Source organism: Camarhynchus parvulus, chromosome 2 (genome assembly GCF_901933205.1).
Source record: "Camarhynchus parvulus chromosome 2, STF_HiC, whole genome shotgun sequence".
In the NCBI taxonomy this organism is placed as follows: domain Eukaryota; kingdom Metazoa; phylum Chordata; class Aves; order Passeriformes; family Thraupidae; genus Camarhynchus; species Camarhynchus parvulus.
In genome coordinates, this window is record NC_044572.1 from 4,854,409 (window position 1) to 4,881,659 (window position 27,251).

The 27,251-nt window shown below is 47.1% G+C and overlaps 2 protein-coding genes across 2 annotated transcripts in view; both read left to right on the top strand.

Moving 5' to 3' along the window:
- Positions 1 to 37: 37 nt before the first annotated feature.
- Positions 38 to 9,834, top strand: MYD88 (MYD88 innate immune signal transduction adaptor). The gene is made up of 5 exons (XM_030943713.1): positions 38 to 451; positions 4,878 to 5,009; positions 6,579 to 6,759; positions 7,304 to 7,395; positions 9,503 to 9,834. Exons 1-5 carry the CDS (start codon positions 97 to 99, stop codon positions 9,655 to 9,657), a joined length of 915 nt encoding a protein of 304 aa, XP_030799573.1. The 5' UTR covers positions 38 to 96; the 3' UTR covers positions 9,658 to 9,834.
- A 12,664-nt stretch (positions 9,835 to 22,498) lies between these two features.
- The window catches only part of OXSR1 (oxidative stress responsive kinase 1), an 87,757-nt gene continuing 83,004 nt past the window's right edge, over positions 22,499 to 27,251 (top strand). Inside the window, exon 1 of the mRNA XM_030966295.1 lies at positions 22,499 to 22,800. Within this exon, the coding sequence (XP_030822155.1) occupies positions 22,731 to 22,800 (70 nt within the window). The 5' untranslated portion in view covers positions 22,499 to 22,730. The remainder of the gene's footprint in view (positions 22,801 to 27,251) is intronic.

Here is a 27,251-nt window from a genome sequence, read left to right on the forward strand (position 1 = left end):
GGGCGGGCAGAGAGAGCTCCGCGGGGGCGGTGGAGAGGCGGGGCGAGCCGGGAAGCGAAAGTGCCGGGAAGGGGAAGTTGGGAGCGCGGCACGGCCATGGCTACGTCCCCATCGGACCCCGCTGTCAGCCCCAGCCCCGTTGTCAGCCCCGTCCCGCCGCTGGACCCGCACGCCGTGCCCATGGTAGCTCTGAACTACGGCGTGCGCCGCCGCCTCGGCCTCTACCTCAACCCGCGGGCCGCCGCGGCCGCGGACTGGACGGCGCTGGCGGAGGCGCTGGGCTGCAGCTTCCTGGAGATCCGGCGGCTCGAGGGGCTGCCCGACCCCACGGCCACGCTGCTGGAGGAATGGCCGGGACGCTGCCCCGGCGGGGCCACCGTGGGGCAGCTCCTCGATGTGCTGCGCCGCTTGGGGCGCGACGATGTCCTGACGGACCTGGCCGGCAGCGTGGGTGAGGCGCTGGGAGCGGGGGGATCGCCCGGGGAATCCCGGAGAGCCCGGGGAACCCCGGAGCCTGCCCTCCTTGATGCCTCGGGAGGGAGGGGATGCTGTTCGTGTTGGTCTTTCTGTTCGTATTGGTCCTTGCTCTTTGCGTTGGTCTCTCCTGTTTGTGTTCGTCTTTGCTGCTCGGGCCGCGGAGGTGAGGTTAAGAAAAAAAAAAAAAAAAAAAGAAGAAAAGCCCTTTCCAGATTATGGAGTGCCATCCTGTTTGTTGTGGGATGCTCCGGAGGCTGGAGCACCGCCATGGAGACAGGCTGAGAGAGCTGGGGGTGTTCAGCCTGAGCCAGAGAAGGCGCTGGGGAGACCTGAGAGCCCCTTCCAGCACCTCAAAGGGGTTATAAAAGGAGAGAGAGGGACTTGTTGCATGGGCGGATGGTGATAGGATAAGGGAGGACGGTTTTAAACGAAAAGAAGAGAGATTTAGATTAGATATTAGAAGATTAGATATTAGATTAGCTATTGGGAAGAAAATCTTCCCTGTGAGGGTGGTGAGGCCCTGGCACAGGGTGCCCAGAGAAGCTGTGGCTGCCCCTGGGTCCCTGGAAATGTCCAAGGCCAGGTTGGATGTGGCTCTGAACAACCTGGGCTAGTGGAAGGTGTCCCTGCCCATGGCAGGGGTTGGAATGAGATGTCCTGTAAGGTCCTGTGCAACCCAAACCATTGTGTGATTCACAGAAGTCTCACCTGCCTTCCAGGAGAGATGTGTGCTGTGTTTCTGCTAACCATGAGCCCTGCAAAGTAACCTGGAGCCCTGGTTTATCCCAGACCTTCACTTCAAAAGTTTCTGTGTGCCAAAAGATGCTCTTAGCCAGGTTAGCCAGGAGACAGTGTGAAAATTATGATGTGTGGATGTAGTGTGATAGGAAGATGTTTGTTGGGGGACATGAGGGATGTGTGGAACTGGATAATGTTAGGGGGAAAATTCCATGCAAACTGGAAAAACTGAGGCAGATCAGTGAGAAGAATTAAGATCCTTGTGCTGTTCTGATAACTTCTTCTTTTTGCGCTCTTTGTATTCTTTGTGGTCAGAGAAATTCAGAGGGAACCCAGCTGTCATCAGAAGGGGAAATTTTTTGCCAAAGGATTTCCAAAGCCAGAGAATTCCCTGAAGGCCTGTGTTGTATAACAGAGCTTACTGAGTTAGCAAGGAGGAAGTAATAAATCACACTTCCTGTTACTCATGGAGGTAAAGGAAGATGTAGAAATCCATCTCTGTAGAGAGCCTGACCAAGAAGTGATGGAGCACTTCCCTTTGGTCCTGTTGTTCTTCCTACTTTAACTCACAGTCTGAAGGTCAGGTTTTGGGAAAGACAAAAGCATCAGTGTAATTTGTAATCTGCTTATCAGAGATTCCTAACAAATCTGGGGGAGCTTCCAGCTGTGCAGAAGATCTGGGGCTTCACAAAAACCTTGGGATCACCCAGGCTGGTCCTGGCCCTGAGCTCAGGACCTGGCTGTCCCACTGGAAGGGAGTGTGGTGGATGGGCTTTGTCAGAGCTGGAATAGATTCCAGCAGAAAGAGTGAGAAGAGCCTGGGCTGCAGGAAAATCACAAGTTGTACCCAGAGCTGGGTCATGCTGATAAGAGGAGACAGGTAAATTCTTGGAAGAGGGGCCCACTAAGGGCTGTTCAACAAAAATACTCTCTGTGGCTCAGGAAATTCCTTAACTGTGAATAGTCCAAAAGATAGATTGTAAAAACAGATTTGTAGAGTATACCTAAAAGATAGATTTTAGGGAAATACATACATAGATATATATTAGGAAAATATCTCTGTAAGCTTATTTTATTCTTATGTTCTCCCCTAGACACCTGGTTTTGTGCAGTGCTTGAGACAGGATGAGGCTTGGGGCTGGTGAACCTTCAGCCTCACCAGTGTGACTGTTCCTCTTTTATGATTTTTGGCTGAGGGCTGCACTGAGAGCCTGTGACCTGTTGCTGGTGATGAGAGCTCTTGCAGAAGTTGGGAAAGGAAAGGGAAAGGAAAGGGAAAGGCAAGGCAAGGCAAGGCAAGGCAAGGAAAAGGTTTCATGTACCCTTGTGCACAGTATTTCCTGATGCCAGGGACAACTTTGTGTACCACTGGAACTTCTTCAGTGGGATCCAGCTCACAATCAGAAAATACCACTATTGATGTCCCAGCAGCTCTGCCCGAACTCTGATCTTCCTCAGCATTTTGTTTCTCTGTAGAATCATCTTCAGGGAGGTGAAGCTTTTTGCTTTGATACATTTGTGCTCTTTCCTGCTGAAACACAGTGATTTTTGTTTCTTCTCTGACCTGTTACAAAAGTGCTACTTTCCTGCCTGACAGTTACTGAGTCTGTTTTCTCTGTGTTCTCATCATGCTACTGATTTTGTGCTTTAGATTTCATGTTCCTATTCTGTTTTTTTCCAATTCCTCAGGAATTTGTTTGACTGCCAGAGGAATGTAAAGCCTAGTTAGGTGCTTGGTGGAGGAGAACACTTTATGGTCCCAAAGTCATCCCTGGTCCTTGTTCACTCTCATTAACCTGTACAATCAGCTGCTCTTTCCAGCTGGGGACTGATCCATCCCAAATCAGAGGCAAGGAGAGAAGACTTGGAGCAAATCCACTGAAAATTAAGATTTCTGTATCGAGCACTATGCAATGCTGTTAAATAATTGTCTCTTCTTGCTTATTCAGCAGTATTTTGGATTGTGAAACTGGCTCCTAGGGGAATCAAAGCACACTTAAGGTGGTGGCTGTGTGCCAGTCCTTCCTCTGAGACTGCTGAACCTGTTGGCAACTTCAAAGTGACTTTAATCATGATTTCAAAGATACTGATTTAGCTGACACACCTGACCAACAGGCAGCTGGCAGAGAGGTGGGACCTGAGTTATGGCTTTAGTGAGGAAAGATGTGAAATCTGAACCTGGTGGCTGGTGAAGAATGTGACTGATTCTCCCCTCTGCAGGACTGGGGAGGCTGAGGGGAGGAGAAAGGCAGATTGGGAATGCCTCAGCCTCAGGAAAAGCTTTGATCAGATCTGAGCCTTATTGGATTGGAGATAATCCAGTAACAAGATGCAAAGCTGAGATAGAAGCAGGGGATGGGGGCTCAGACTGGGGCTGCTGCAGACCTGCTTGTACCAGGTTGTGTTGCAGGAGGATTCACTGGGCTCCCACCAGCATCCTGCACTTCCAAGAGATCCTTTACTCTGCTCTTGCATCAGTCAGCTGTGCCAGCTGATCAGTACTGATTACCACTTGTTGGGGGCTTTTTTAAATCTTAAGTAAAGGCAAAAATCTCTTGGGAGTTTCATCTTTTTCATAATACCTGTTTTCAAATCTCCTTTTACTTTCAGTTCTTCTGTAATTACAGAGTAGCAGAGGCTGCAGAGTTTCTTGTTGGTTCCCCAAAGGCTTCACATTTAGATTTATGATTTATTTTTAAACCAAGTCTGTTTATAATAGATCTGTGCCCATCACTGACCTGATTGGGAAGTTCACAGCAGTGACTGTGACAGGTCTTTGCCCTTCAGTTATCTCAGGGTGGGCTTCATGTCTACTCTGCTTGGGATAAGAGGATCCCTGTTGCTGTTTCACATCATAAAAGCTGCTTCAGGGGCTCCTTAAAGTTTTAGCTGGTCCTGCTGTATGTGGTGAGTGTGGATAGTCATTGTCACCTGCAGTTGTCCTGGCTGGCAAAGGCTGGGGTGTGAATCAGCTCTTGTGTGTCTGCAGAGAATTGCTAAGGTCAGAAAAGACCTACAGGATCATGAACCCAGCACTGCCAAGGCCACCTCTAAGCCCTGTCCCCAGGGGCCACATCTACACATCTTTTGGATCCCTCCAGGGATGCTGGCTCCACCACTGCCCTGGGCAGCCTGTTCCAGTGCTTGACCACCTTTCAGTGAAGAATTGTTCCCTAATATCCAATCTAAACCTCCCCTGGTGCAACTGGAGGCCATTTTGTCTTGTCTTATGGTTTTTTACATGGGCAGAAAGACTGACACCATGAAAACCTCCCCAGCTGTTTTGTGATTTCAAATACTCCAAAATGCAGAACAATGAGAGCAGACAGCAGAGTTGGGACCTGCTCTGCACCTTATTCCTGGTATTAAAGATGTACTGGGACATAGTAGAGCTAAGGGGAGGAGGAAGAATAAAACAAATAAAAGAAAGTACTTCTAAAAATATCAAGAGTGATTTTCAGGAATGAATTGCTAGAGGAGGTGGTGGAGGGAGCATAAAGACATTCAGAAAGAGATGAGAGAAATTTTACATACTGAAAAACCAGACAGGGGGTTTCCCTGTAGCATCCCTGATCCATGAAATAGCTGTTCCTGTTTTAATGAACTCCAGCAGTGTAAACCCACGTCACAGGAGCCTCTTCCCTGGCTGTGTGTTTTTGCAGAGGAGGACTGTAAGAAGTACTTGCAGAGGAAGCAGGAAGAGGCCAACCAGCCCCTCCAAGTACCAGCAGTGGACAGCAGCGTGCCAAAGACATCAGAACTGATGGGCATCACCACCAGGGATGATCCATATGGTAAGAGCCCCTGCTTCCACTGCTGCCTCATTCCTCCTGTTGGAGTCACCTTCCCCATGGGAAGTGCAGAAAACCTGTTTGCTTTCATAGTTCCCACAAGTTTTCATACTCCAGGCCAAAATGCTTTCTTCATTTTTCCTGTTTCTTCGAGCAGAGAGGGAAGCAACCCTGGGAAACACTTCACACAGGAGCAGGCTGGCCCAGAGCCACTGGACACACATGGGAGGGGACTTCACCAAAATATGTCCCTTAGCCCAGCCTGGCCCAGAGCAGCAGCTGCTGAAAGCTCAGGGGGTTGGAGCTCAGGGGGAAGGGTGTCAGAGGTGATTTCCCTGCCCTGTCTTGGTCAGGTGGAACCACCTTGAATGAAAAGGAAGTGGGTTTGAATTAGGTGTGCAGTGGGTGGAGAGAGGAAATGGGTTCTGTGTGTGTGCATTGCTGTGTGTGCAGCCCTGCATGTGCAGCCAGGTGTGTGCTGGCCACCTTTGCTGCATGTGTGGACATCACTAACCATCCCCAAATGTCCACAGACCAATTCTGGTGTTTGTACATGGCAGCTTTGCCTGATGTGACCCCCAAGTTAGCAGCATGGCCCTACAGCAGTACCCTCAGTTTGACTGACCTGGCAGACATTCCCCTTCTGCTTCACTGGCTGCTTCTTGGGCTGAATCTGCCTGCTGGGTTGATACTTTCCTCAGCAGCTTTTAGAGCCTGACCTATTTTTTCAGTGTGGTAGGCTTTAACTGGCATAAAAAATTGAATTTATCTGTAGTGGCATTGATATGGAAAAAAAATAACACACTTGGAAACTATCCAGCAGTATTAAGGCACTTAATTATGAGAAACATTGCCCTTAAAATGCAGCACTTTAATATTTGGATAACTGCTAAATAAACAAGAGCTGCCAGCCATTAATGTAATTGGAAAACAGGCCCACTAGGATATGACTGCAGGTACCCAGGTTTGACATCTTAGCCATAAAAATGACAGGTTCCAAATTTCAAGGCGCACCCCACAACTCCATCGACAGCAGAGGGCAGGATATTGCTGAATGCTGTTTTGGTTGGGAAGTTTGAATCTCTGTGACCTGAACTAAGAAAAAAGGTCCCAGAGCCATAAGGATATTATAGATGTGAAACTCTTAGTGAAATCCCAGAGTGTCAGGACTCTGAGTTGCATCCCCTGGGGTACTCTGCTCCCTCCAGCTCCACCCAGACTCCCTGCAGCTGGATGTTGCTGCCTCCTCAGATTTTGCCTGTCTGTACCTCAGCTCCTTTCCCTGACCCCTGCCAGGCATTCTGGGTGTGTGTGAACAGCCTGGCCAGTGAAAGCAGCCAGGGCACTGATGAGTGAGTGTTACCTCCTGCCAGCCCTGTTAAGGGCAGGAGTCTGGGCTGAAGGGCAGCTCATCTAATAAAAGGCTAAATTACCTTTGCAAGTGTGGCCAGAGCTTTTCTGTCAGGCTCCTGATTCTCTGAGTCAAAGTCTGTGGGAGCTCTTGAAAGTTCACTACAGGAGTGAACTTCATTTATAGTAGAAGATGACAGCTACATTTTTTAATGGTTTCAGGGAGTGGAACAGAGATATTTGATGCCTTCATCTGCTACTGTCAGAAAGACCTCCAGTTTGTCCAGGAGATGATCAGGGAGCTGGAGCAAACAGAGTTCAAGCTGAAGCTCTGTGTATTTGATCGGGATGTCTTGCCAGGAGCCTGTGTGTATTCCATCAGTGGAGAACTTATAGAGAGGAGGTAAGTGAACCGTGGCTGTTGGGGCCAGCTGTGAGTGTAGTGGAACATCACATTCATTTTACAGTGATGTCTGCAGCATGGTGCCAGTGAAACAGCAAAAATCCACAAGAATGTCTTAATGGGCTTTGCTTTATGCTCTTGGCTCAAAAAGGACAACTCAGACTTTCCCCAGTGTGTCCCTTCATTGTGTTCATGAGGGAGGTGCCACTGTGGTGATGCTACTTATGTTCAATTGCTTTTCTTTGCCTTGTGTGTCATATATAGAGATAGGATCACATAAAGGTTGCACAGACAGTCTGGACTTCATTGTTTCCTCATTTTTTGGTACGTGAGTGTAATCAAGTTTTTCTGTGTAACATCACTATGTGTCTGTCAGTCGTTCCTGCTCTGCAGTTAATTCCTTCTGGAACACAGCCAGGTCCTTCTCTACTGGAGCAATTCAGAGCAATGGTTTCTGCTCTGTTAGTGGGAATGCTTCTGTTTGTGGGAATGAAAACCATCTCGTTTGACATTTTATTTGTTTTCTCCCCTGATTAATCTCCAGGTGTCGGAGGATGGTGGTTGTCGTTTCAGATGATTACCTGGAAAGTGACGAATGTGATTTCCAGACCAAATTTGCTCTTAGTCTTTCCCCAGGTAAGATCACAGAAATATCCCATTTACAATTGCATATTATCCTTTTTATTCCAGTGACATCTAAACCTTCAGCTGAGGTCAGTGGGCACTGTACCACTGGAACTAACAGGGGCTTCATAATTTGGTTGTGCAGGCAGGGGCTTGGGCTGGGTCCCTTGCCCTGCTCTTGACCTTCCTCACGTGACTGTGAGCAAGAAGCTGCCTGTGCTGCACTGCTCCAGCTGTCAGTGGGCTAATGCTGCCTGCTCCAGAAATGTCAGAGCTGCATATCAGGCTTGTGAAGGGCTTCCAGATCCACAGGAAAATTTACTGCTCAAGAGACAAGTAGTATAATAAATCCAGGATGTGAGTAAAGCTGGGAATTAGGTGACAGGTAATGAACGTGCAGATTTCAAGACCAGGCTGGGTGGGGCTCTGAGTAACCTGGTCTAGAAAGTGTCCCTGCCCATAGCAGGGGGGTTAGAACTGGATGATCTTCACGGCCTCTTCTAACCCAACCCATTCCATTTTATGATTCTTGCAGGGATCCTTGAGTATTGTGGATAGGTAAACAAAATATGGAATGAATATTCAGCTTAGGTTGGGAAATTTTTTACATATTTTGTTCTGAATTGAAAAGCCGCCAATTTACTTCTGCCAGGTCTGTTGTGATTGCTCTTTTCTAGCCAGTCGTTCTACAGTTGTTTGTGTTGCTGGGGAGTAAGTGCAGCCCAGCCTAATAGTATGGGGGATATGTAGAAAATATCCTAATAGTATGGAGGATATGTGGAAGAGTATCTGGACATAAAGTCTCTTTTCTAGATGAGGCATCTGACATGATATTATAAAGGACATGCTAGAGGTTAGACTAGAAGCTGGTGGCAGAGACAGGAATTCACTTCATCTCCCTTGACACACTAATTTCATATGATATCAGTTAATCCACTGAACACTCCCAGGACTTTGCATCAGCCCCCTGTTGTCAAGATATGTAGTAAAGTCCTTTTAGTTCTTCACCAGTTTTTTGTGGGCCTCACACCTTCCATTAGAACAGGAAAAGGAAATTCCATCTGTATGGAATGCCCTGAGCTCTGCCAGTGAGAACATGGGTGGAAGTACAGGCTTAGAGAAGTCACAGCATTACTGTTTGTGTGAGGTGTTAGTAATGCACAGAAGGGTTTGGTAGCAGGCTCTGGGAGCTCCATGGATTACTCCAGCATCTGCTGCAGTTATGAAATGTTGGTTATTTGCCTCATCCCTGTCTCAGTGTCATCACTTGTGCTGGGCAGGTGGTGGCAGGGGTCCCTGTGGAGAGCTACAAGGAGAAAACTCCTCTGTAGAAGAGCTGCTCCTTCAAGCAGCAGCAGTTACAGGGAGGGTGCTCTCACCTCGTGTTGTCTCAATACCAGCAGTCCATGTCAGCAGGGGGATTCCTTGGGGAACATCTGCAGCCTGAGTAAATCAGGGCTCAGAGACTTGCTCTCCAGAGTGAGAGCTGGTTGCAATATAATCACATGATGCCCAGTCAGGTAAAAATGCGAGCATTAGAATGGTAGGTGCTGCTGCCTATTTCTTGTCCCCAACAAACCTCTCCTGGTGAAAAGTATGTTGAGTTAACATTCAGGCAATGCAGTCAAACCCCGACTCAACACTCACCACAACTAGCTTAGCAATAGAGGCAAGAAAGGCTCTTTTGCAAGGTTTTATTTCAACAGAGTCTCATCCAGCTGAAGGGGAACACGGTGAGAAAGAGGAAGACCCAGGTGGAGCAGGCAGCTTAAGAAGGGGAAGGGGTGGAAGGCAGAGCTAAGGGCTGGGCAGAGGGGACTGGCCTCCAGGGCTGCTAAGCCAGTGAGGGGACAGGGGAAGGAGAAACCAGGGGAAGTTGTGACACAGAAGTCCATGGGGGAGTCTGTTTTTCCCACCAGGAGGGCTAACTCTATGGTGAGTAGTTACTGCTGTTTCCAGGGCCAGGGACTTGGGGGTTGACCAAGAGGAGAGAGTTCATGGGATGCTGCAGTCAGGAGCAAAGCTGGATTTTGTGATGTGCGTGCTGTGGTGGGGAGGGAATGGACGTGGGTTCTGCCTGTGGCTCTGTGTGACCCTCTCTGTGGGACCTCCCTTTCAGGTGCTCGTCACAAGCGGCTGATTCCAGTCAAGTACAAATCCATGAAGAACGAGTTTCCGAGTATCTTACGGTTCATTACCATTTGTGACTACACCAATCCTTGCACCAAAAAATGGTTCTGGACAAGACTGGCAAAATCCCTCATGCTGCCCTGATGCAAAGTCCTGAGAGCTGGGTGCTCTTGTAACCTGTCCTGGCTGTGCCTTCAGACCAAGGGTGTCCTTGACATGGGGTCTTCCACCACTTCAGAACCTGGATCCTTGCTTGGAGCCTGTGACCGGGAACAAAGAACTCTCTCCAGCACTTCTTCACAACTTTGAGGGGCAATAAAACAACTGTGTTGGTGTCCCAGGTTAAGTTAGTGAGCAGCAGCATCCAGCATTTGTGGAGTAAGCACTTTCACTAAAAATACGGAATAGACACATCTAGTCTGATACAGGAAGACTCTGTTGTAAGAATTAGCAAGACCTCAGAGCCTCAAACTGCAGGTTTTGTCAATGTTTTAAAGCTACAGTAACATTGAGGCTTGTGGAAGTTTTACCATATTGGACAGGTCTGTCTCTATTCAGGTCACATTTGATTCAGTGACCTTATACCAGCATTTCAAATTCCCAGATTTTACTAAATTTTTACTTCTCCTTCAGGAGAAATTCAGTCTTAAAATACATCTTTTCAATGACAGTCTTACTACACAAAGCAGGGGCTGCTGTTGCTCATTGACTTGACCAAGATCTGCACCTTGGTGGGTCCAGATCTCAAATTCTTTCACCTTTAAAAACCTTCCAAAACACAGCAGCTTTTGGGATGCCTCAAAGGCACAGGGCTAAACACTGAATAAGGAGTGTATTAAATTGACATTTGGGCTGTTTAAAATATGGAAGTGAATGTTACATTACTAGAAAAGAGCCTAATTTAATTAACTGCCACAATAATTACTGTATTTCTGTAACTAAGGTTCAGAGCAATGTCGAGACTTCTCTGCTTGTTAGACTTGGCCTTGAATCCTGCCCATGGCTAGTGGATCTCATCAGTGCTCCAGGGTGGAGGTCAGGAGTTCTACCCAAAGGAGTGTTTAAAGCAATCCATTGGTGTATTAAACAGATTTACAGTAAATATTGACTTTTTAAATTGGGGAAGAGAGGAATCTTGCTTATGTGCCTGCAGTTGCTTGAACTCTGCCCCTTTGTTCTTTACTTCAGCCACTGACTAATGTTGATTTTACAGCTTAATGTTTTACTAGTTTACATTTTTAAGGTTGCATCTGGATGTGATTTTATTTTTTCAATTTTAGCTTTGTTTTAAAGCATTACCAGGGCTGAAACAGAAATGGGCTCCTGCCCCCTCCCTCACACTCCCTGTCAGTGAATGATCCCTTAGCAGGGATGCTGCCAAATCCTGTCCAGGTGCTGCTGCTGGTTCCTCCCAGCTGACAGCAGCAGCCCTTGAGCATGGTGAAGCTCATTCATGCACATCACGGTGGCAGCAGGAGCTATTTTTTGATAGACCCAGGAGCTGGGTGTTTCTTCTACAAAAGTAACTGCTGCCATCGTGCCAAGGTGACATTTGCACCTTCCTGTCTTGCTAGAGCAAGTGAGAAGTCTGTGGGCATGGGAGGAGGAAAGTTAAACTGATGAGGGGTTTCTGAGTAGTTTGTCTTGAGTCCTATTGCCCTGGGGCCTCCTGCAGAAGTGGAGACAGCTGCTTGCCTCTGGCTTTCTGCATAATCGTTAAATGTTAATTACAGAAGAGGTTCAGGAGGCTGCTTGATCCCCGGGGGGCTCAGTGAATTCTCATACTCTGGAGAGCCTATAAACATCAATTATGGGTCATTACTCGCAGGACCGAACCAGATTCCTCCTGCCTGGAGAGCTGGAAGGGCTCGGGTGGCTCGTTCAGGGGGAAGCCGGGGCAGAGGAGCCCGTGCTGGACGCTAGAGGGAGGCCATGGCCCACGCTGCTCCCTGCGAGGGACTGCGGGTGTGTGCTGTTTGTGAGGTCCCCAGGACCAGGGGAGAGAGAAGGAATCTGACTCCATGTTCTCAAAAAGCTGATTTATTATTTCATGATATTATATTATAATAAAGAATGCTATACTAAAACTATACTAAAGAAAGAGAAAGGATACATCAGAAGGCTTAACAAGAACAATAATAAAAACTCGTGACTGACTCAGAGAGTCCGACACAGCTTAATGATTGGTCATTAAGTTAAAACAATTCACATGGAACCAATCAAAGATGCTCCTGTTGGTAAACGATTTCCAGACCATCTTCCAAAGCAATCAGATAATTACTGTTTTCAGTCTTTTCTGAGGCTTCTCAGCTTCTCAAGAGAAAAATGCTGGGCAAAGAGGATTTTTCAGAAGATGTGATGTTGACATGGCTGGGATGAGCCAGCAGGGCACTGATATGGAAAAAACACAAGTGGGTTCTCCTCCTCTTTCCCTTGCTCCCCTTTCTGAGCAAGGTATAGAAAAAACAGTGAGAATTTTGGCAGCTTGAAGCTTGTGTGGTGTCTTCAGAGTCCTGATTGTTTGAGACTTGGTGTGTTGCATATGAGGGAAAAAAAAACAGCAGGAAAAGTGATGATGTTTGTAATAAATGGTTTGGTAATCACCCAGCAGGGGAAGTGCTGTCTCTGGAAGGGAAAGCAAACAGAGGAGCTAAATTTCTAATTTTTTTGAGTTCAAATAGATAAATGTCATATTCCAGTTAGTGGTGAAGGATGCTGGGATCTTCTTAGCACCCTGCTTGTGGTGCCCTGGCTTTTCTCTCTGCTTGGCTTGGATGCTGGGGAGGTCTTACTGTTATGGGGCTGTTGCCTTATTACAAGTTACTATTTATGTTATAGGCAAAAATAATTATTTTGGGGTAAAGTGAGGTAACAGCCCTAAAACATAAAATATGCTTTAAATATGTATCCTCTTCTGTGTAAACCCCAGAGTTTATGCACTTCTGACACTTTCATATCTGCATTGTCACAATAACTTCACGTGTGACATTGTGAATGATACAAAATGTAGTTGTTGTGAACCATTTGCCCATTTCAGTGGCATTTGGGGTGCTCCTCCCCTCTTTCATGTTCAGTGGAAGGTCAAAATTTTTGAACACCTTTAAAAAAGGGATTTTTAAAATTGTGATGTTACAGGTTTCTTTTATTTTGTCTCTGTCCCTCACTGAAATTGTCTTAGTTGAATCTTTTAGAGCCAAGTAATTTATTTTTATATACAGACATATATATATATATATATATTTATAATCATTTTGTGTCCTGATACAAAGCGGCAAAGCATCTGTCTTTATAGGCATTCTGAAAATAGACAATATTTCTGTTTTTCTCCTCAAAAATCCAAACTTTTGCTACCTGTGAAAACATTTTAAAATAAAAAATGAAAACCCAGCAGGCTGAATCTGCTTTATGGGCAACAAAGAACAAAACTGTGTCTCAAAATTAAGTTTAAGTGAGGAATATATGGGATAGTTCTTTATTTTCTTTTCATGTTTTGGCTAAGTGACTTCATCAGAGGGGGTGGTTGGCTGTACCTGGGAGAGAGAGAGATAGAGTTATGTCATGCCAGGAGGAAAATGTATCAAGGAATTGTACTTCAGACATGTGGTTCCTCTCCAGGTCTCGTTTTTTGTGATCTGTGTTGCCATCCTGAATTTCTTCAGCCCTGGTGCCCATCAGGCTGGAGGGGATGGAGCCAGGGCTCTGTTGGGATGCTGCTCCTGCTCCACACCCTTTCTGGAGGCCCCAGCAGGGATTATGGCAGCGCAGCATTTGGGGGGATTCTGCCAGCTTTATTTCCTTTGGCTTGCAGTCAGTCCAAGGCAGGGAAGTAACCCAGAACCCCAGCAGCTGTCAGGCCAAGGCCCTGCCACAGAAAAAGAAGAAGGATCATGCATCAAGGAAGTGTTGGTTGGAAGGAATTCCTGGAGGTCGAGGCTGAGCTGCTTTTCCCCATGGGAGGGGCCACACCCTAAGCCACTTGCAGGGCCATGTTCCCTATAGAGCATGTGAAGTCCTGTCTCTGCTATGGCTGCTATGAACATATGGACAGCAGTATGGAAACCATCCCTGGATGGATTATTCTAGATAGAATCTGCTGGCAAGAGCAGCCTGCCAGGAAGGTCCCATTCCCTGGAAGTGCTGGTATCCCATCACTCCCAGTGCAGCTTTACACACTGCCCTGCTCTGTGCTTTGGAGCAGTTAATGATTCTTGTCTGTATTTGAGCCTGAGCTCTGATTCAGGGGGGGTTGAGGGGTGCAGCAGTTGCTCTTTCCCAGCTGTCATTCCCCTTGTGCTGAAGAAATATTTCCAGTCCTCTGTTTTACTTTGGTGCAAGAATGTTGGTGTCATTTCCTCATTTACTGCACGACAGCATTTACCTGGTGAAACTGCTGCAGAATGTTCTCAGCTTCAGGAAGAAAGGCTGAGAGGTCAAATATTGACCTCGGTGGATCAAATTCTGTCCTTCATTTTCACCAATGTGACAAGAGTTGTGTTACCATGGGGGAGGCACTGCTTGGTCCAGAGGGCACATTTACAGGAATAAAATTAGCATAGGGAAGAAAGAGTAATTATGCATAAAAAATAGCTGGGAAAATGTTGCTTGAGCATCCTGGAAACAGATTTTAATAAGGCAATAAAAAACAAACCCCACAAGGTTCGCACTGCTGGGAAACATTCTCATAGAATTTATTAAAAAGAGCACCTCTGTCACACCATTTGGGGCTTTACAACATGTGCTGTGTACAAATATTTCACTAAAGGTAATTTTCTCTAGGTGTTACAACCATTTTCGTATCCCCACTAGGACTTTGAGACGACTTTGAACCCAACCCAACCTCTTGATCAGCACTATCAAGCCCGGCCCTGGAAAAACTTGTTTATTTTGCAACAAAATCTGCAGTCAGGGGACTGAATAGTGTTGTATTCACTCTGGGGCTGTGCTGTGCTGTGAAAGGTTAATTACTTGAAGCTGTGTTTAAATCTTAAGCAGTTCCAAAGTCTGATTTACTAGCAATGCATTTTCTGTTCTGCAGCAGAACCCAGCTTAGCAGGGCCTTTTCCTCACGCTGTTCCCACTGATACAGCTGCTCATGCCATGGCAGAGGTTGGGGCTGTCCTTGCTCATCCCGATCCTTCTATCTCAGCTGGGTAGATGCTTTCCACAAAGGCAGGGGATGCATCCCTGCAGTTCAGAGTATGAAGGCTGCATCAGCTGCTCATGGAGTTTCTCCTGCCTCACAGCCAGTGGAGGGGTTTTGATTCCCATTTCTCCAATTCCAAGTCTTGCTTAGGGTGGGTTTTGGTGGGGCTGGACTGGAAGGATGGAATGAACATATCTGTACTGTCCCTGAAACACTTAACTATGGCTCCCTACAAAAGGTTGCTTGGAACTTTTTCCTCCTGTTTCCACACACTTTCCCAGTGCCTTGGAGAGCAGGACAACATGCAGTGTGTCCAGCTGAGCCCAAGGACAGCACAGCTGTTCCATCCTGTGCTTCCAAGCCTCCCCTTCCCAGGAAACACACAGAACCCCCAGTGAGGAGGCAGGTGGCAGATGGCTGGGAGCACAGAGGCACTGGGAGGAACATGCCAGCATTTCCTCAACAATCCAGCATCCAAACCATCCCTGAGCAGACAGATTCTGCACAGCTCTCAGTCCTTCCATGCATTCCCACAAGGAAAGAGTAAAGCAGTGCCTGGCTGGGTGCCAGCCTCCAGGGAAAGATGCACTGGGTCCTGCTGGCTCCTCAGAGGAGTGGCTGCTTATCCACCTGTGCCAAGAGAGCAGCAGGGCTCTGCAGAGGAGGCAGTGGGGCACAAGATGCAGGACCACAAGGAGAACCTTTGCTTCAAGCCCAGTGAGAACATGGATGCTCAATGCTGCTGATCTTCTGTGGTTTCTTAATGAAATCCAAGTCATGAGGTGATAAAATAGGTTTTTATCCACTGTTTAGGGTGCTAGTCAGGAATTCATGGGGAATGTGTTCAGGCAAATGCGGGGTTACCATGAAGTGAACTTTCACAAAGTTTTTGCAGCATTTTTCTGATCTTCAGCTGTGTCAGCAGAATGAGATGCAAGACCTGAGGTGTTTAACTGTTCATGTGCCATTTCTGAGGCTGTTGCCTCAGGAACAAATACCACTCAGGAGGGTAAAACCTGGGAAAGCAAACCTGGAGTTCCACATGCTCTTCCCTGTCCCATTGGGGCCATCGCAGACCCTCCAGTCAGCTTTACAGCAACATTTTCAAAAGTATTCAGAAATCTGGGTGACAGATTTAAAACTACTGAATCAGGGAAGATTTAGTGTTTGATTTCTGGTAGCACTTAACAGAGACACACCCAGTGAAATATACAGGAAAAGAGATTTCAAGTGCTTTAAGCCAAGGAATAAACTGGACATTGGCCTTAAAATATCAGTCTTAGTATCTCTAAAACCTTGCACAGGTATGTAAAGACCATAATTTTTCAATATCATTAAAGGCCTTTTGAGATTTTTAGAAAGGCAAAGAAGAGAAGCATCACATTTTTTACTTTAAATCTATTTAGTCTTAAAATTAATATTCCCTGCTTTTCCTAACAGTTATTCTCTAGACTCCTTGGTGCCTTCACCTCTCCTAGCACTGCACCTGGCATCTGCTCAGCTGTGTTGTGTTTTTGAGCATCAGGAGTGGAAGCTTTTCAGCTTCCCTCTCAGAATCTCACCTCATCAGCATGCTGCTCTTGGCAGACAGGCTCGTCTTCAGCTCCAGGACATGCATATTGATCAGTCATTTCCTTTTGTTACCTTGCATCCTGCCATCGATTTTAATTGTTCCCTACTGAAGAGGAAGCATTCAGTACACGTACAATTACCAACCACAACATTTTTGCTTTCCACACCTTTTGCCTGGCGTTGCCTGTGCTCAGCTCTCCAGAGCTGTGGATCTCTCTCCCTCTCAGCAAGCAGCAATCTGCACAAATCATGCAGCAGTCAATTTGTGTCTATTAAATAAATTTCTGATTCTCTGTGACAGCTTTCCCTGCTGCATGATTTCACACCTCAGCAGTTTGTTTCTGAGGTGCCACGTGGGTTTTTTCCTTTTTTGAAGGGGTGGTGGTGGTGATAATCCATTTTGTCTGCAGATACCTTCCTCATGTCTTCCCAGATCCTCTTTCCTGCTGCTGTCCTTAAGGGACTTGTACAACTTCAAATGACTCCCAGTGAGTCTCCTCTTGTGGCTCCTCCTCAGCATACAGGGCTGTTCCTGGGCTGTTCCCTGGAGTTTCCTGCTGCTGAAGTGGAACAGCTTCTCCAAGACAAAGCTGCAGCTTGGTCCTGTACCTCCCACTGCTGTGGTGCAAAATACCAAAGCTGGGAACTGCTGTGATTCATTAATTCCTCTCCTTCTTCTTTCCAAGATGCCTTCTTAGATTGTTCCCATCTTTTAAAAACATTCCTGCACTCTCAGAGGACTTTCAGTACAAATATTTTCTGAAGGCCCTGTGTGGAAGGACCTTGGTGCCCTCCCACTGTCTCTCTGATTCTAGGTTTTCCTTTAGATATACAAAAAGGATCCTATTTTTAGCAGCTAGCAGTCAATGGCACAGGAATTCATGAGTAGGGAGGAAAGGATGTGAACTATCCAAATATATTTTTTTTCAAATGAGATCTCTTTACATTCCTATCACCACAGTAATAAGCCATGAGTCACTGTTACACTGAACTATTAGACCATTATTGTAAACTCATGTCACTAGAATCTGCTAATGTGAATCATAAACCTTGCCTGCCCTCTGCTTTGCTGGTTCCAGAAGATATTGGCTATTTATAAGGATAAGAACAGTATTCCTTCACAAATTTTATTCCCAGATGGCAAGAAATGAATGAAATCTTACCCAATCCTATCTTTCTATTCCTAGAGTTTCTCTTCTCATTGCCTTTTAAGAGAACTCCTCTTACTTCACTGTAACATTACAAAAGAAGCTTTATTTGATTTCTTCAAAGTTTGCCAGCTGTAAATTGGGTCCAAGCACTCCCAGCTGAGAGAATATCCACCTGGGAGCACCTGCAAAAACTGCTTTCTGTGCTCAGCCCTGCCATAGCCAGCCCTCCCTGCCACTTGCTGTTGCAGCAGACAAGTCCCATGTGTCCCTGGGTACACTTCAATCTCCTTCTGAGGGTCTGTCAGGGGTTATGAGCAGACTGAGTTTTTTCTAGAAGAGTTTTGTTGAACAATAAAATGTCAAAATGGTCTTAAACACACACAGTGTATTTAAGTCCTTGGCCACCCTTCATCAGCTAGCTGCAGAAGAGTCAGGCCAGATGGATCCACTTGTCCATCAGGGTCTGGCTGCTTCCACCAGGCTTATTTTGCACTTTCAAGAACCAGGGAAAAAGCTCTGAAACACATTCTCATCCCTGTCCTGGTCAGCTGCTTAGAAAATGCTTTATGATGGAGATTTACCCTCCACAGAAGAGGCTGGTGGGAAAACCTTTCTGTCCTCAGAAGCTGTGACTTTCCCAGGGTGAAAAGAGGTACAGGCATGTGAAGTGTCTTTCATTGGCTCCTGTAAAGACAAAGAGGTATTAAGATAGCATTATTGTACACCAGGGCAGCGCAAGGGCTGATTATTAAATGGTCAGGTATGTGCTAATCAAGATCTTGCTATAATTATTTCTCAAGCCCAGCATTGATTTTATATTAGATTGGAAGGAGGCAGTAAAGCTTTAATTTGTTACAGAGAGGGTTAAATGACTTTCAATTTATATACTAAAAAAATCATAAACTTAGAAGAAATGTGTAAGAAGAAAAAAACTTGTCTTGGAGATAAACTCTTTTCTTGTTTCCTGGAGCTTAAAATCTGGGGGCTATTTTCAGTGAAGGAAGTTAGAGAGCAGCACAGAGTTTCTGTTGAGAGGCAGGCTGCTGGGATAAGTGTGTTTGCAGAGTGAGAGCTGGTTTCAGTAAACACCCTGTGAGAACCAGAATTCACCTGTTAAAACTGGGCCTTCAGCTACTTGACTTCAAAGTGACCTCAGAGCTGAATTTAAAATGGCTCAGTGACGGGGTGGAGATACAGGGTAGCACACGGGGTTCACTTAGGAAAACCTGCTGGTGTGGTTTAGACTGGAATTTAGCTTGTGGCTTGAAAACAACTATTATTAAAAGCTTGCTCCAATTGGAGGGTTTGAAATCACTGCTCCTTCCTCCACTGCAGGGTCTTCACATCATTTCTCCAAAGCAAAGCTGCCAGGAGAAACCCCTGGAGATCAAGTGCAGTGCCTGCCTTTGTTTGTTGGAGAGGAAACTGCTTTGTATTTAGTTAAGTAATCAGCTGCAGTTTGATAGAGTGAGGTCCCTTCAATAAACCTGGAAGTGTTTCCATGAAAAGAGAACAGCAGGCAAATTCTGCAGTGGAACAAGGTCAGGCATTCTGCTCGAGGACATGGGCTTGCCCAGCTCTGAAAGCAATAAAACAGCCATTGATGGGCTTCCCTCAGCCCAGGCCTGTACCAGGCAGCTCCACAGGCACGTTTAGTGCCATTGTTTGCACCAGCCCTGGGAGCCACTGCACTTACACACAGAGGTTTATGGTGCCTTAAAGAGCCTCAGACCATAGACATGGCAACAAATGCCATGGTCCTGAACACAGCTAAACTGTGACAGTAAATGTCTCTGCACGGCTGTGCTGAAAAAGCAACTCTGGCTTCAACTCTAACAAGAAGAAAATGATATATCTGAGAGGCTGCATGACCAGAAAGATGAAATCTGCAGGGTCTCAATACACAAACTGGAGTTTAAATTAGTTTTCTGTGACCCAACTATAAATGAAGTTAGTTTTATGTTCACAGTTGTGATGATGATCATAGAATTATAAAATAGTTTGGGTTGGAAGGGACCTTTAAAGGCCATCCAGCCCCAGCCCTCTGCAATGACCAGGGACAGCTTCAACCAGACCAGGCTGCCAGAGCCCCATCCAACCTGACCTTTAATATTTGCAGGGATGGGGCATCACAACCTCTCTGGGCAACCTGTGCCTCACCAACCTAAAGATAAAAAACTTCTGTCTGATATCTCATCTAAACTGACAGCCCTTCAGTTTGAAGTCATTGCCCCTTGTCCTGCTGCAACAGGCCCTGCTAAAAAGTTTGTTCCCTTTTTCCTTACAGCAGAGGTGCTCCAGCACCTTTGTGGTCTCCTCTGGATTCGCCCCAACAGCTGCACATCCTTCCTGTGCTGGGATGCTGGAGCTGGATGCAGCTCTGCAGGTGGGGTCCCACCAGACTGGAGTAGAATCACCTCCCTTGCCCTGCTGAGAAAACCCATCAAGGACCCTTCCAGGTACTGAAGGTAGCAATGTCTGTGTGCTGAGCATTGAAAATCAATCTGGGTATTAAACATAATTTTTATAATATTTCATGGATGGAAAAACCAAGCTAGGAGCTGGACAGTGCCAGTAAGTTTCACTGAAACAATAAGTAATTGGCCCAGAAAGGCAGGAAACCATGTGCCTGACGAGAAGGGGAGCATTTTGTGTGAGCATGCATTGTGTGCCTGGTGTGCCAAGGCTTTGGCAGTGCAATACCAGCCCCAGGATATCAGTGAAATGCAGGAGCCAGGAGAAAGCCTCCATTCTGCTGCAGAACTGATGGAGGAGGAGCACCCTGTCTGCCCTGATCCATGGTGTTTTACTGGAAGTCAAAAAATGCAGGAAACTCAGCTCTGGAATTTTATTTTTTTTTTCCCTCAGGGATTTTTTTTCTTCTCGGGCTGCAGCCTTCCCACCTGAAAGACATCTGAAGGTTTCCCACTTCTCAGTCTCCCCTAAAGCCCAGTCCAGAGCGGAGGTGGATACACCAGGAAGCTGCTTTTCCACTTCATATTTCCACTAAAATTTCTTGTTATTACAAAAGAGCACTTGATTCAGCAGCACCACTTCACAGCTCTTTTATAAATAGAGGCATTGCCTCTGCCCTGAGGAGCTCACAGCCTACATGAGACAGGCAAAATTCAGAAAATCAGGAAAAAGAGGATGAGCAGAAGTGATGAAAGAGGAGAAGGTGCTGCTTGGAAGTCTGAAGCTGGCTAAGGAATAAAAGCTTTGTGGAATCCAGCTCCATGTTTTCATCCCTCAGCAGACTCAGCTTGGAACAACCCACTAAATGAATGAGTGCAACAGCAACCCCTGACTTTGGAGAGACTCAAAATGCTGAGTTCATTAAAAAAAAAATTGCAAAATTTATGAGACCCGGAGTCTATGACTGAATGAGAGATCTGGGTTTAAAAATATGGAAATGCATTTTTCATGGCAGAGCTGGAAAACTAAAATGTAGCACTCATCTTTCTATGCTCACGTGGCCACTAGTGGTCTTGCCAGTGAACATTTTAAATTTTAATTTTGATCAAAGCCTGTGGTTATTCTTAAAGAACAAGGCACATTGTGGACCTAATCCTACCCCAGTGGTCTAAAGCAGTAAGAGTTTTAGCATTGCCTTCAGGGAGAGGATTTTCAGTCCAGAATAAGAGAATCCAAAAGATGGTTCTGAATTTAAAAGCATGTGGTAAAATTAAGTGTATAAGCCTCTTTTTGTAGTTGGTGCCTGGCTCAGATCCATTTTTAACATGCTGTTAGCTATCAGAAATACGACACTGGCTACCCGGGTGCCTGCTCTGGGGTAAAACCTGTTTTTAATTGCTATATAAACTCCTTTTATAACATGGTTAAAAGATCACAGGGACGGTTCCGAGCAGTAATTAAGGCATATTTAGCAAATATTAAAAATGGCTCAGCAGGGGAATGTTTAACACAGACAAGCAGGAAAACAAACAGCTTTTCAGTTGGAGTTTCTGCCTTATGACAGAGCCGTGGAGTGCCTGAACAGCAGTGAGCGAGATGGGGCTGTGGGGCTTTGTAGAAGACAAAAAAAGAGAAAAGGAATGAGCTGGTGTCCTGCATTAGAGCACGAGTGAAAGCACTGTGGTCAGACCATGCCTTTGGCAGTGGCCCTCCACAAAGCCTGGTTCGCCAGAGGCATCTCAGGAATTTGCCCTAATAAACTAAAAATACATGTAACTGATGTTCTTTGACCCACAGAAGGGCCTGACATCCAGCCACAAGAACAGGGACCAGCAAAGGATGAAACCTGATACTCAGATTCCAAGTCGGTTCTCCTGATGGTTACAGTCCTGCATTGTAATACTGAGATGCTGTTTTATCTCTTTTCATGTGAGAAAATAAAAATAATCCGCAAACTATAAGCAATTTAAATGTATATATATTAGAGAGCGATATCAGCCTTCGTGATTCCTCACTCTTTTAAATTTCAATTTCTTTTCATCAGTGACCACCAGATGTACTCCTGAGTGCATCCAGATAAAAAAGCTCCGGGTGTGGAGCCTTAAACCGCAGGATGAGCGTGCAGGACACCTCCATGAGGGTTGTTGGACACATCCACGAACGCTGGAACTGCAGCGTGGACCGGAGAATTGCCCATCCTCGGGGGCTACGAGCATACCAGGCCCCCTAATCCCACACACTATTTTTAAACACGGAATGTGCATCCCTGCAGCGCCCAGGCCGGGCCCCGCTCCTGCCCGTAGGCTCCGGATCCCCTCTCGGCAGGAGCGGGGCCCGGCCCCTCGGGCACAGGGACCCGGGAAACGCTAGCAGATGATTGACAGCCCTTTGACCAATAGGAGCAGCGGATCCGGCAGCGGCCAGCCAATACGTGACCCTCACTGCTCTTAAACCGGCACCCGCTCCCGCCCTATGCCTGAGGGCGGGGACGATGCTCGTCGCCGCCATCTTGTGTGTGGCATCCCCACCCTTTCCTTAGGGGCTCCTCCTCCGTCCTTCGCCTTGGAGTCCTCCCCTACCGGCCCGTCCCTTGAGGCCAGTGGGGATAATCGAGAAAACCGTGGCGTAGTCGCTTTCTGGCGGCGGGCGGGGTGTTGCCGCGCCACGCTCAAGATGGCGTCGGGCGGCGCCCCGCCGTGGCGGGCGGGGCGCACGCGGGTGACGTTAGCGCTCCGGGCATGGGCAGGTGCAGGAGGTGGCGGTGGCCGGAGTTGGGCCGGCGGTAGCGGCGGGAGAGGAGGAGGCGGAGGAGGAGGGGGCTCGGACTCGGCCGTGCTTCGGGGACAGCCGGGACACCGCAGCGCCTCCTCTCCGCTCCCTCGCCCCTCGGGGACGCTCCCCCTCGCGGCGCGGAGGGCGGCGGGCGCGGCGCGGCCATGGCCGAGGAGCCCAGCGCGCTGCCCTGGTCCATCAACAAGGATGACTACGAGCTGCAGGAGGTCATCGGTGAGCGGTCATTGGAGTGCGGGGGGGTGCAGGGTGTCCCTCGGATGTGGGGGTGTGAATCCGCTGAGGGAAGGGGGGGTCCGATCCCCTTCAGCTGAGGGGGATCCTGTCACACACCGCAGGGAGTGAGACTGTGTGGCTTCCCCCTCCCTCAGCCGTGTGAGGCTGTGAGAGGGTCCGTTCACACTGATCTGTGTGAAGGTGTGGGGGGGCCCTCAGCTGAGGAGGGTGTCTGTCCCCCCACTCTGAGGGGTGTGAGGGTCTGGGGTGCCCCTCAGCTGGAGGGGTCCCGTCGCTCACACTCCGGCACGGACTGGGACGGTGTGACCGCCCCCCCTCCAGCCACGTATGTAGGGAGGATGTGAGAGGCTCTGTCCCCCCGCTTTGCGGGGGACTCTGAGGGGCGTGAGGGTCTGTGGGACCCCTCTGCTGAGGCTGCTGCCCCTCCTCATCTGTGTGAGCGGCCCACGGAAGGGGATGTGGGTGTGCCCCATCCCAGGAGGGGATTGTGGTGGTGGCGGGGACGCTCCCCTGGCAGGGGGCTCCTCCCTGGCCTCTGCCCGCTCCTCTGGGCAGGGTCTGGGTCCCCTCGGATCCTCGGACACGATCCGCTTTGGGGGTCTTTGCTTCCCCCCACGGTGTGGTCTGGGATGTGCTGGGGGTGAGGTTCACTCAGCGGGAGTGAACTCCAGAGCTTGCGTGGACTGTCCCCTCCTAGGGCACCCCGGTTCGTTTTGGGGCCATGACACCTCTCAGCAGTTTCGGAGCCCCGCGCTGCTTTGGTCCCTGCACGGAGGGTTTGGTAGAGCCGCCGAACGAGCATTTTACCCTGGGATTTTGCTGCTGCCGTGCGTTTTCATTCATTGTCCTCAGCTCGAGGCCCCAGTCCTTGCTCTCTCCATTAAATGATCTTTTTTTTTCCTTCTTCACTCTCTCTTGGCGTTAAACTGCCCGGTTACCAAAGGCCTCCCGCTGTACTGATTTATTGGCTGTCTCGACCATTTTGTTGGGGTGTGTTTGAGGGATATATTGCTCTAGGGCGAGTGTGTGACACATCAGAGGTGGTGCCACAGGTGACTCTAAGGTCGGTGCCTCCCGTCTCACCCTCCGGAGACTCGGAATGAAGCAGGAGAGTGGCAGGGCAGGCTCCCGGCCAAAGGGTTTTAGGAAGGAGGTTAATTCTTCGAGTAATCTTTGTGGAGTGCTTTTATTTGAAGTTTCTGGATGACGTAGCACTGTCATGCCCAGGCTTTCCATCTCTGCCTCGTGGGGAGGCTTGTTTTCTGTTGAGGGTTGGAGAGTTTGTGAAAATGCTGTTTTAAGAGATTAAATTCTTAGCATTGTTTAAAAGTAGGAAGGAACTAAAGCTGTGGAGTGGGGGAAATCCTTCTGGAAATCCCTTTTACACTGTGAGATCAGGCTTTGTCCTCTCCTGCTCAGAGGCAGCAGCAGTGCTTTAGGAAGGAGACCAAGGGAAGATGTAATCCTACAGACTAACCCTTTAAATCTCCTCTGGAAAATGTGCCCTGGGGAGGAGGATGTTCAGCCTCCCTGAGGAGCAGGAGATACAGGTGTGGGGAGGAAAGGGGAGAACATGCCATCGGTTTCCTGGGGAAAGAGAACTGAATTTCTCATAGGAAATGCTTCCTTTTCTTTTGAGAGCCTGTAAAGGGGTGTTTTGTGGCGGCAAAAAACAAGGATTTGGACCTGAGTAATCAAGGGTAGGAGCAAATGCCTCTTTGTAGCTGGGGAGTGGGGTGGGATGGAACAAAAGGGAATGTAAATACACGTCTGCTCTTGGGAGAACTTGCTGCTGGAGATGTGCATCTCACAGCCTCAGAGTACTGGGAGACACACAGAGATGCGTTGTCTCCTGTTAACTGACAGAACTCGGGGAGAAATCTGCAAAAAAGTCTTGAATTTCTTCTGTATCTTCCCTGTCCCTCTGCAAACTGAGTTTCTGCATGTCGCCTGCTCACTGAAAGGTTGTGTTGGCATTTTGGCATGTGATGGAGCGTACACTGAGATGTGTATATTGCAAACATATGGTTTCTCTTTTTAACTTTCCTGTCCCCTGCCCCCCCTTTGCTCCTTTCAAACACTGGTGTGTCTGCCAGCGGCCTGGATGGAGATGTGACGCAAGTTTCCTAGCACGTATATGATTTGTGGGACAAAATGTCACTGTGTTAACTGAGCTGGACTGCCTTGCCTCCTGCTTCATGTCTCCTGTAAACCTCAAGGGTTTTTTGGTTGGGTTTTTGGTTTTGTTTTTTTTTTTTTGAGCTCCCTTTATAACTGAAGAGCTGTAAAGGTTCTTCAGCACGGAACAAAGAGACGTTCTGGTGTGGAAAGAGATGAACCTTGTACCGGTGCTTTTAAAGGATTTAACTTGTTTCCTGATGAAAAAAAAAACCCATTAGTCTTAAAATTTAGAGTAAATTTTGAGATTACCAGCTCAGCTGTTTTTTCATATGGAATAATGGAAATCCATTTGTAGTCCAGTTCTTTAATTTGTACTATTTTTTTGCCTGAAAATAGCCATATGTGGCTTTTATTGGGCATGCATGGTTCCATAGCACTCAATGCAGGAATAGAAAAAGCAAGTTTCCTACCTGCAAAGAGAACCTCTACTGTAAAACTGCTCCCCTGATTCTGGCTAATACAATATATAAATAAAAAAGGATTACTCAGCACTGGGGATGACTCATGCCATTATAAAGGTGTGGATTAATATCCATGTTGATTATGCTTGGTTAGTGGTAATAACTGCTGAGTAGCCTCCTTAGGCTTAAATAACTTCTGGTATATACTGAATCAAGGAACTTTGATCAGAGGAGAATCTGATTTCATTTTAAAAAAGGATAGGATGCAGGTGGGGTAGAGGAAGCAATTTAAAAAGCATTTCAGTGAAATGTACCCCCAGAGTAGCAAGAGTTCTGCAGGTGAATAGGGCCTCTGGAGATGCTGCAATTTTTATCTAAAAAGCAGAATATAGTCTGTGCTGTGGTTGTGAAGGTGGTTGGTCTTCTGAGCGTGGATTGCATATAAATTACTGCAGTCTTCTTTTTGAAGCCTGAAAAAAATTCGACCTCATGCTGCTTGTGCTGATCAGATACTCACACATTCAGGTTCCCCTGGATCTCACAATTCCTCTTGGAAATGCTGGTAGCAGGAGTGAAGTTGGTTGGAACTGGGTCATTCTCGTTTTGCTACTTTTTTGGAAAGATTAGAGCCGTGCTGACTGTGGCTGTTTGATTTAGGAGCATCCCCTTTGCTGCGAACAGCCCATGCCAGAAACAGGAGATAAATTAGTGGTGGGAGTGCTCCCAGGCTCTGCTCCTGTGCCCTCTCTCCCCTGACAGATTCCTTTGCAGCGATGAGGACAGTGCAGGCTGCACGAACAGATGTGGTGGGAGTTTCTTATCCCATCAGAAATCAAGGCTAAATTGAAAATTGAAGTCACCATTTTAGGAATGATTAGTTTTTTTAATGACTGTGGTTCAAGTAGCTTTGGAGTTGGGTTTTGCATGTGATCATGTTGATCTTTTGGGGCTGAAAATTAGATCTCTATCTGTGTTTATCCCAGCCCTGTGTGGGAGAACTTTTTTTTGTGGGTAGAGAGGAACTTCTTAGAATTAAGATGTCTGCTCTCCCAAATTTTATCAAGATGTCCATGCTCATCTGTCTGGTGCTTGTGTAGGAATCTTGAGCTGAGAAATCACGGCTGTTGAAAAAGAGCAGCCTGGAGGTGCTGGCCAGGAGCAATCAGGGGCTTTGGATGTAAAAATCAGGCTGGAATGGGAGGCTCTTGTCCAATGATAACTTCAGAGGTTGGGTTTTTTTGTTTGGAGTGTGGTGTTCATTGCTAGCTGTGGTGCCTGTGTGCTGGCTGCAGCCAGTTTCACACGCCTGATATTTAAAACCCATTCAAGAAAAATGTTACACTGTACAAAATAGAACTGCCTGAGCTCTAAATGGAGTGTTTAGGATTCAGTCTTGGTGCCATATGTTTTGTTTTAGCATTTCCTCATGGATTCCCACTCCTCCCCCCCAGCTTTGCTGAGCAAAATTGATTCCTATACTGTATTCCCAGTACTCAGGCTGGTTAATTCATTTGAAGACTTTCTTTGTGTGCTCGTTTTTTCCACATGAAGTTGGTGGAAAAGCCTTAGTTGTTTTATATTATGTTAAAAGTTACATTAAATTAACTTTGGGCAATTGTAGATAAGTTAAAAAATGAGTGGTCATTCATAGTACTTGGTCTGCTTGGGAATTGAAGTGGGAGATGCTCAGTACCAGTTTCTCTGCTGCTTGGATGTAGACAAATACATCTTGTGTGATCCTGAGTGCAACAGAATAGCCAAGCTGGTCCTGCATCCAGGCTACCTTTCCTCTGGATACTTGACACATCTCATCTCTTTAAGACCCTTGATACCATTGCCCTGCTAGAA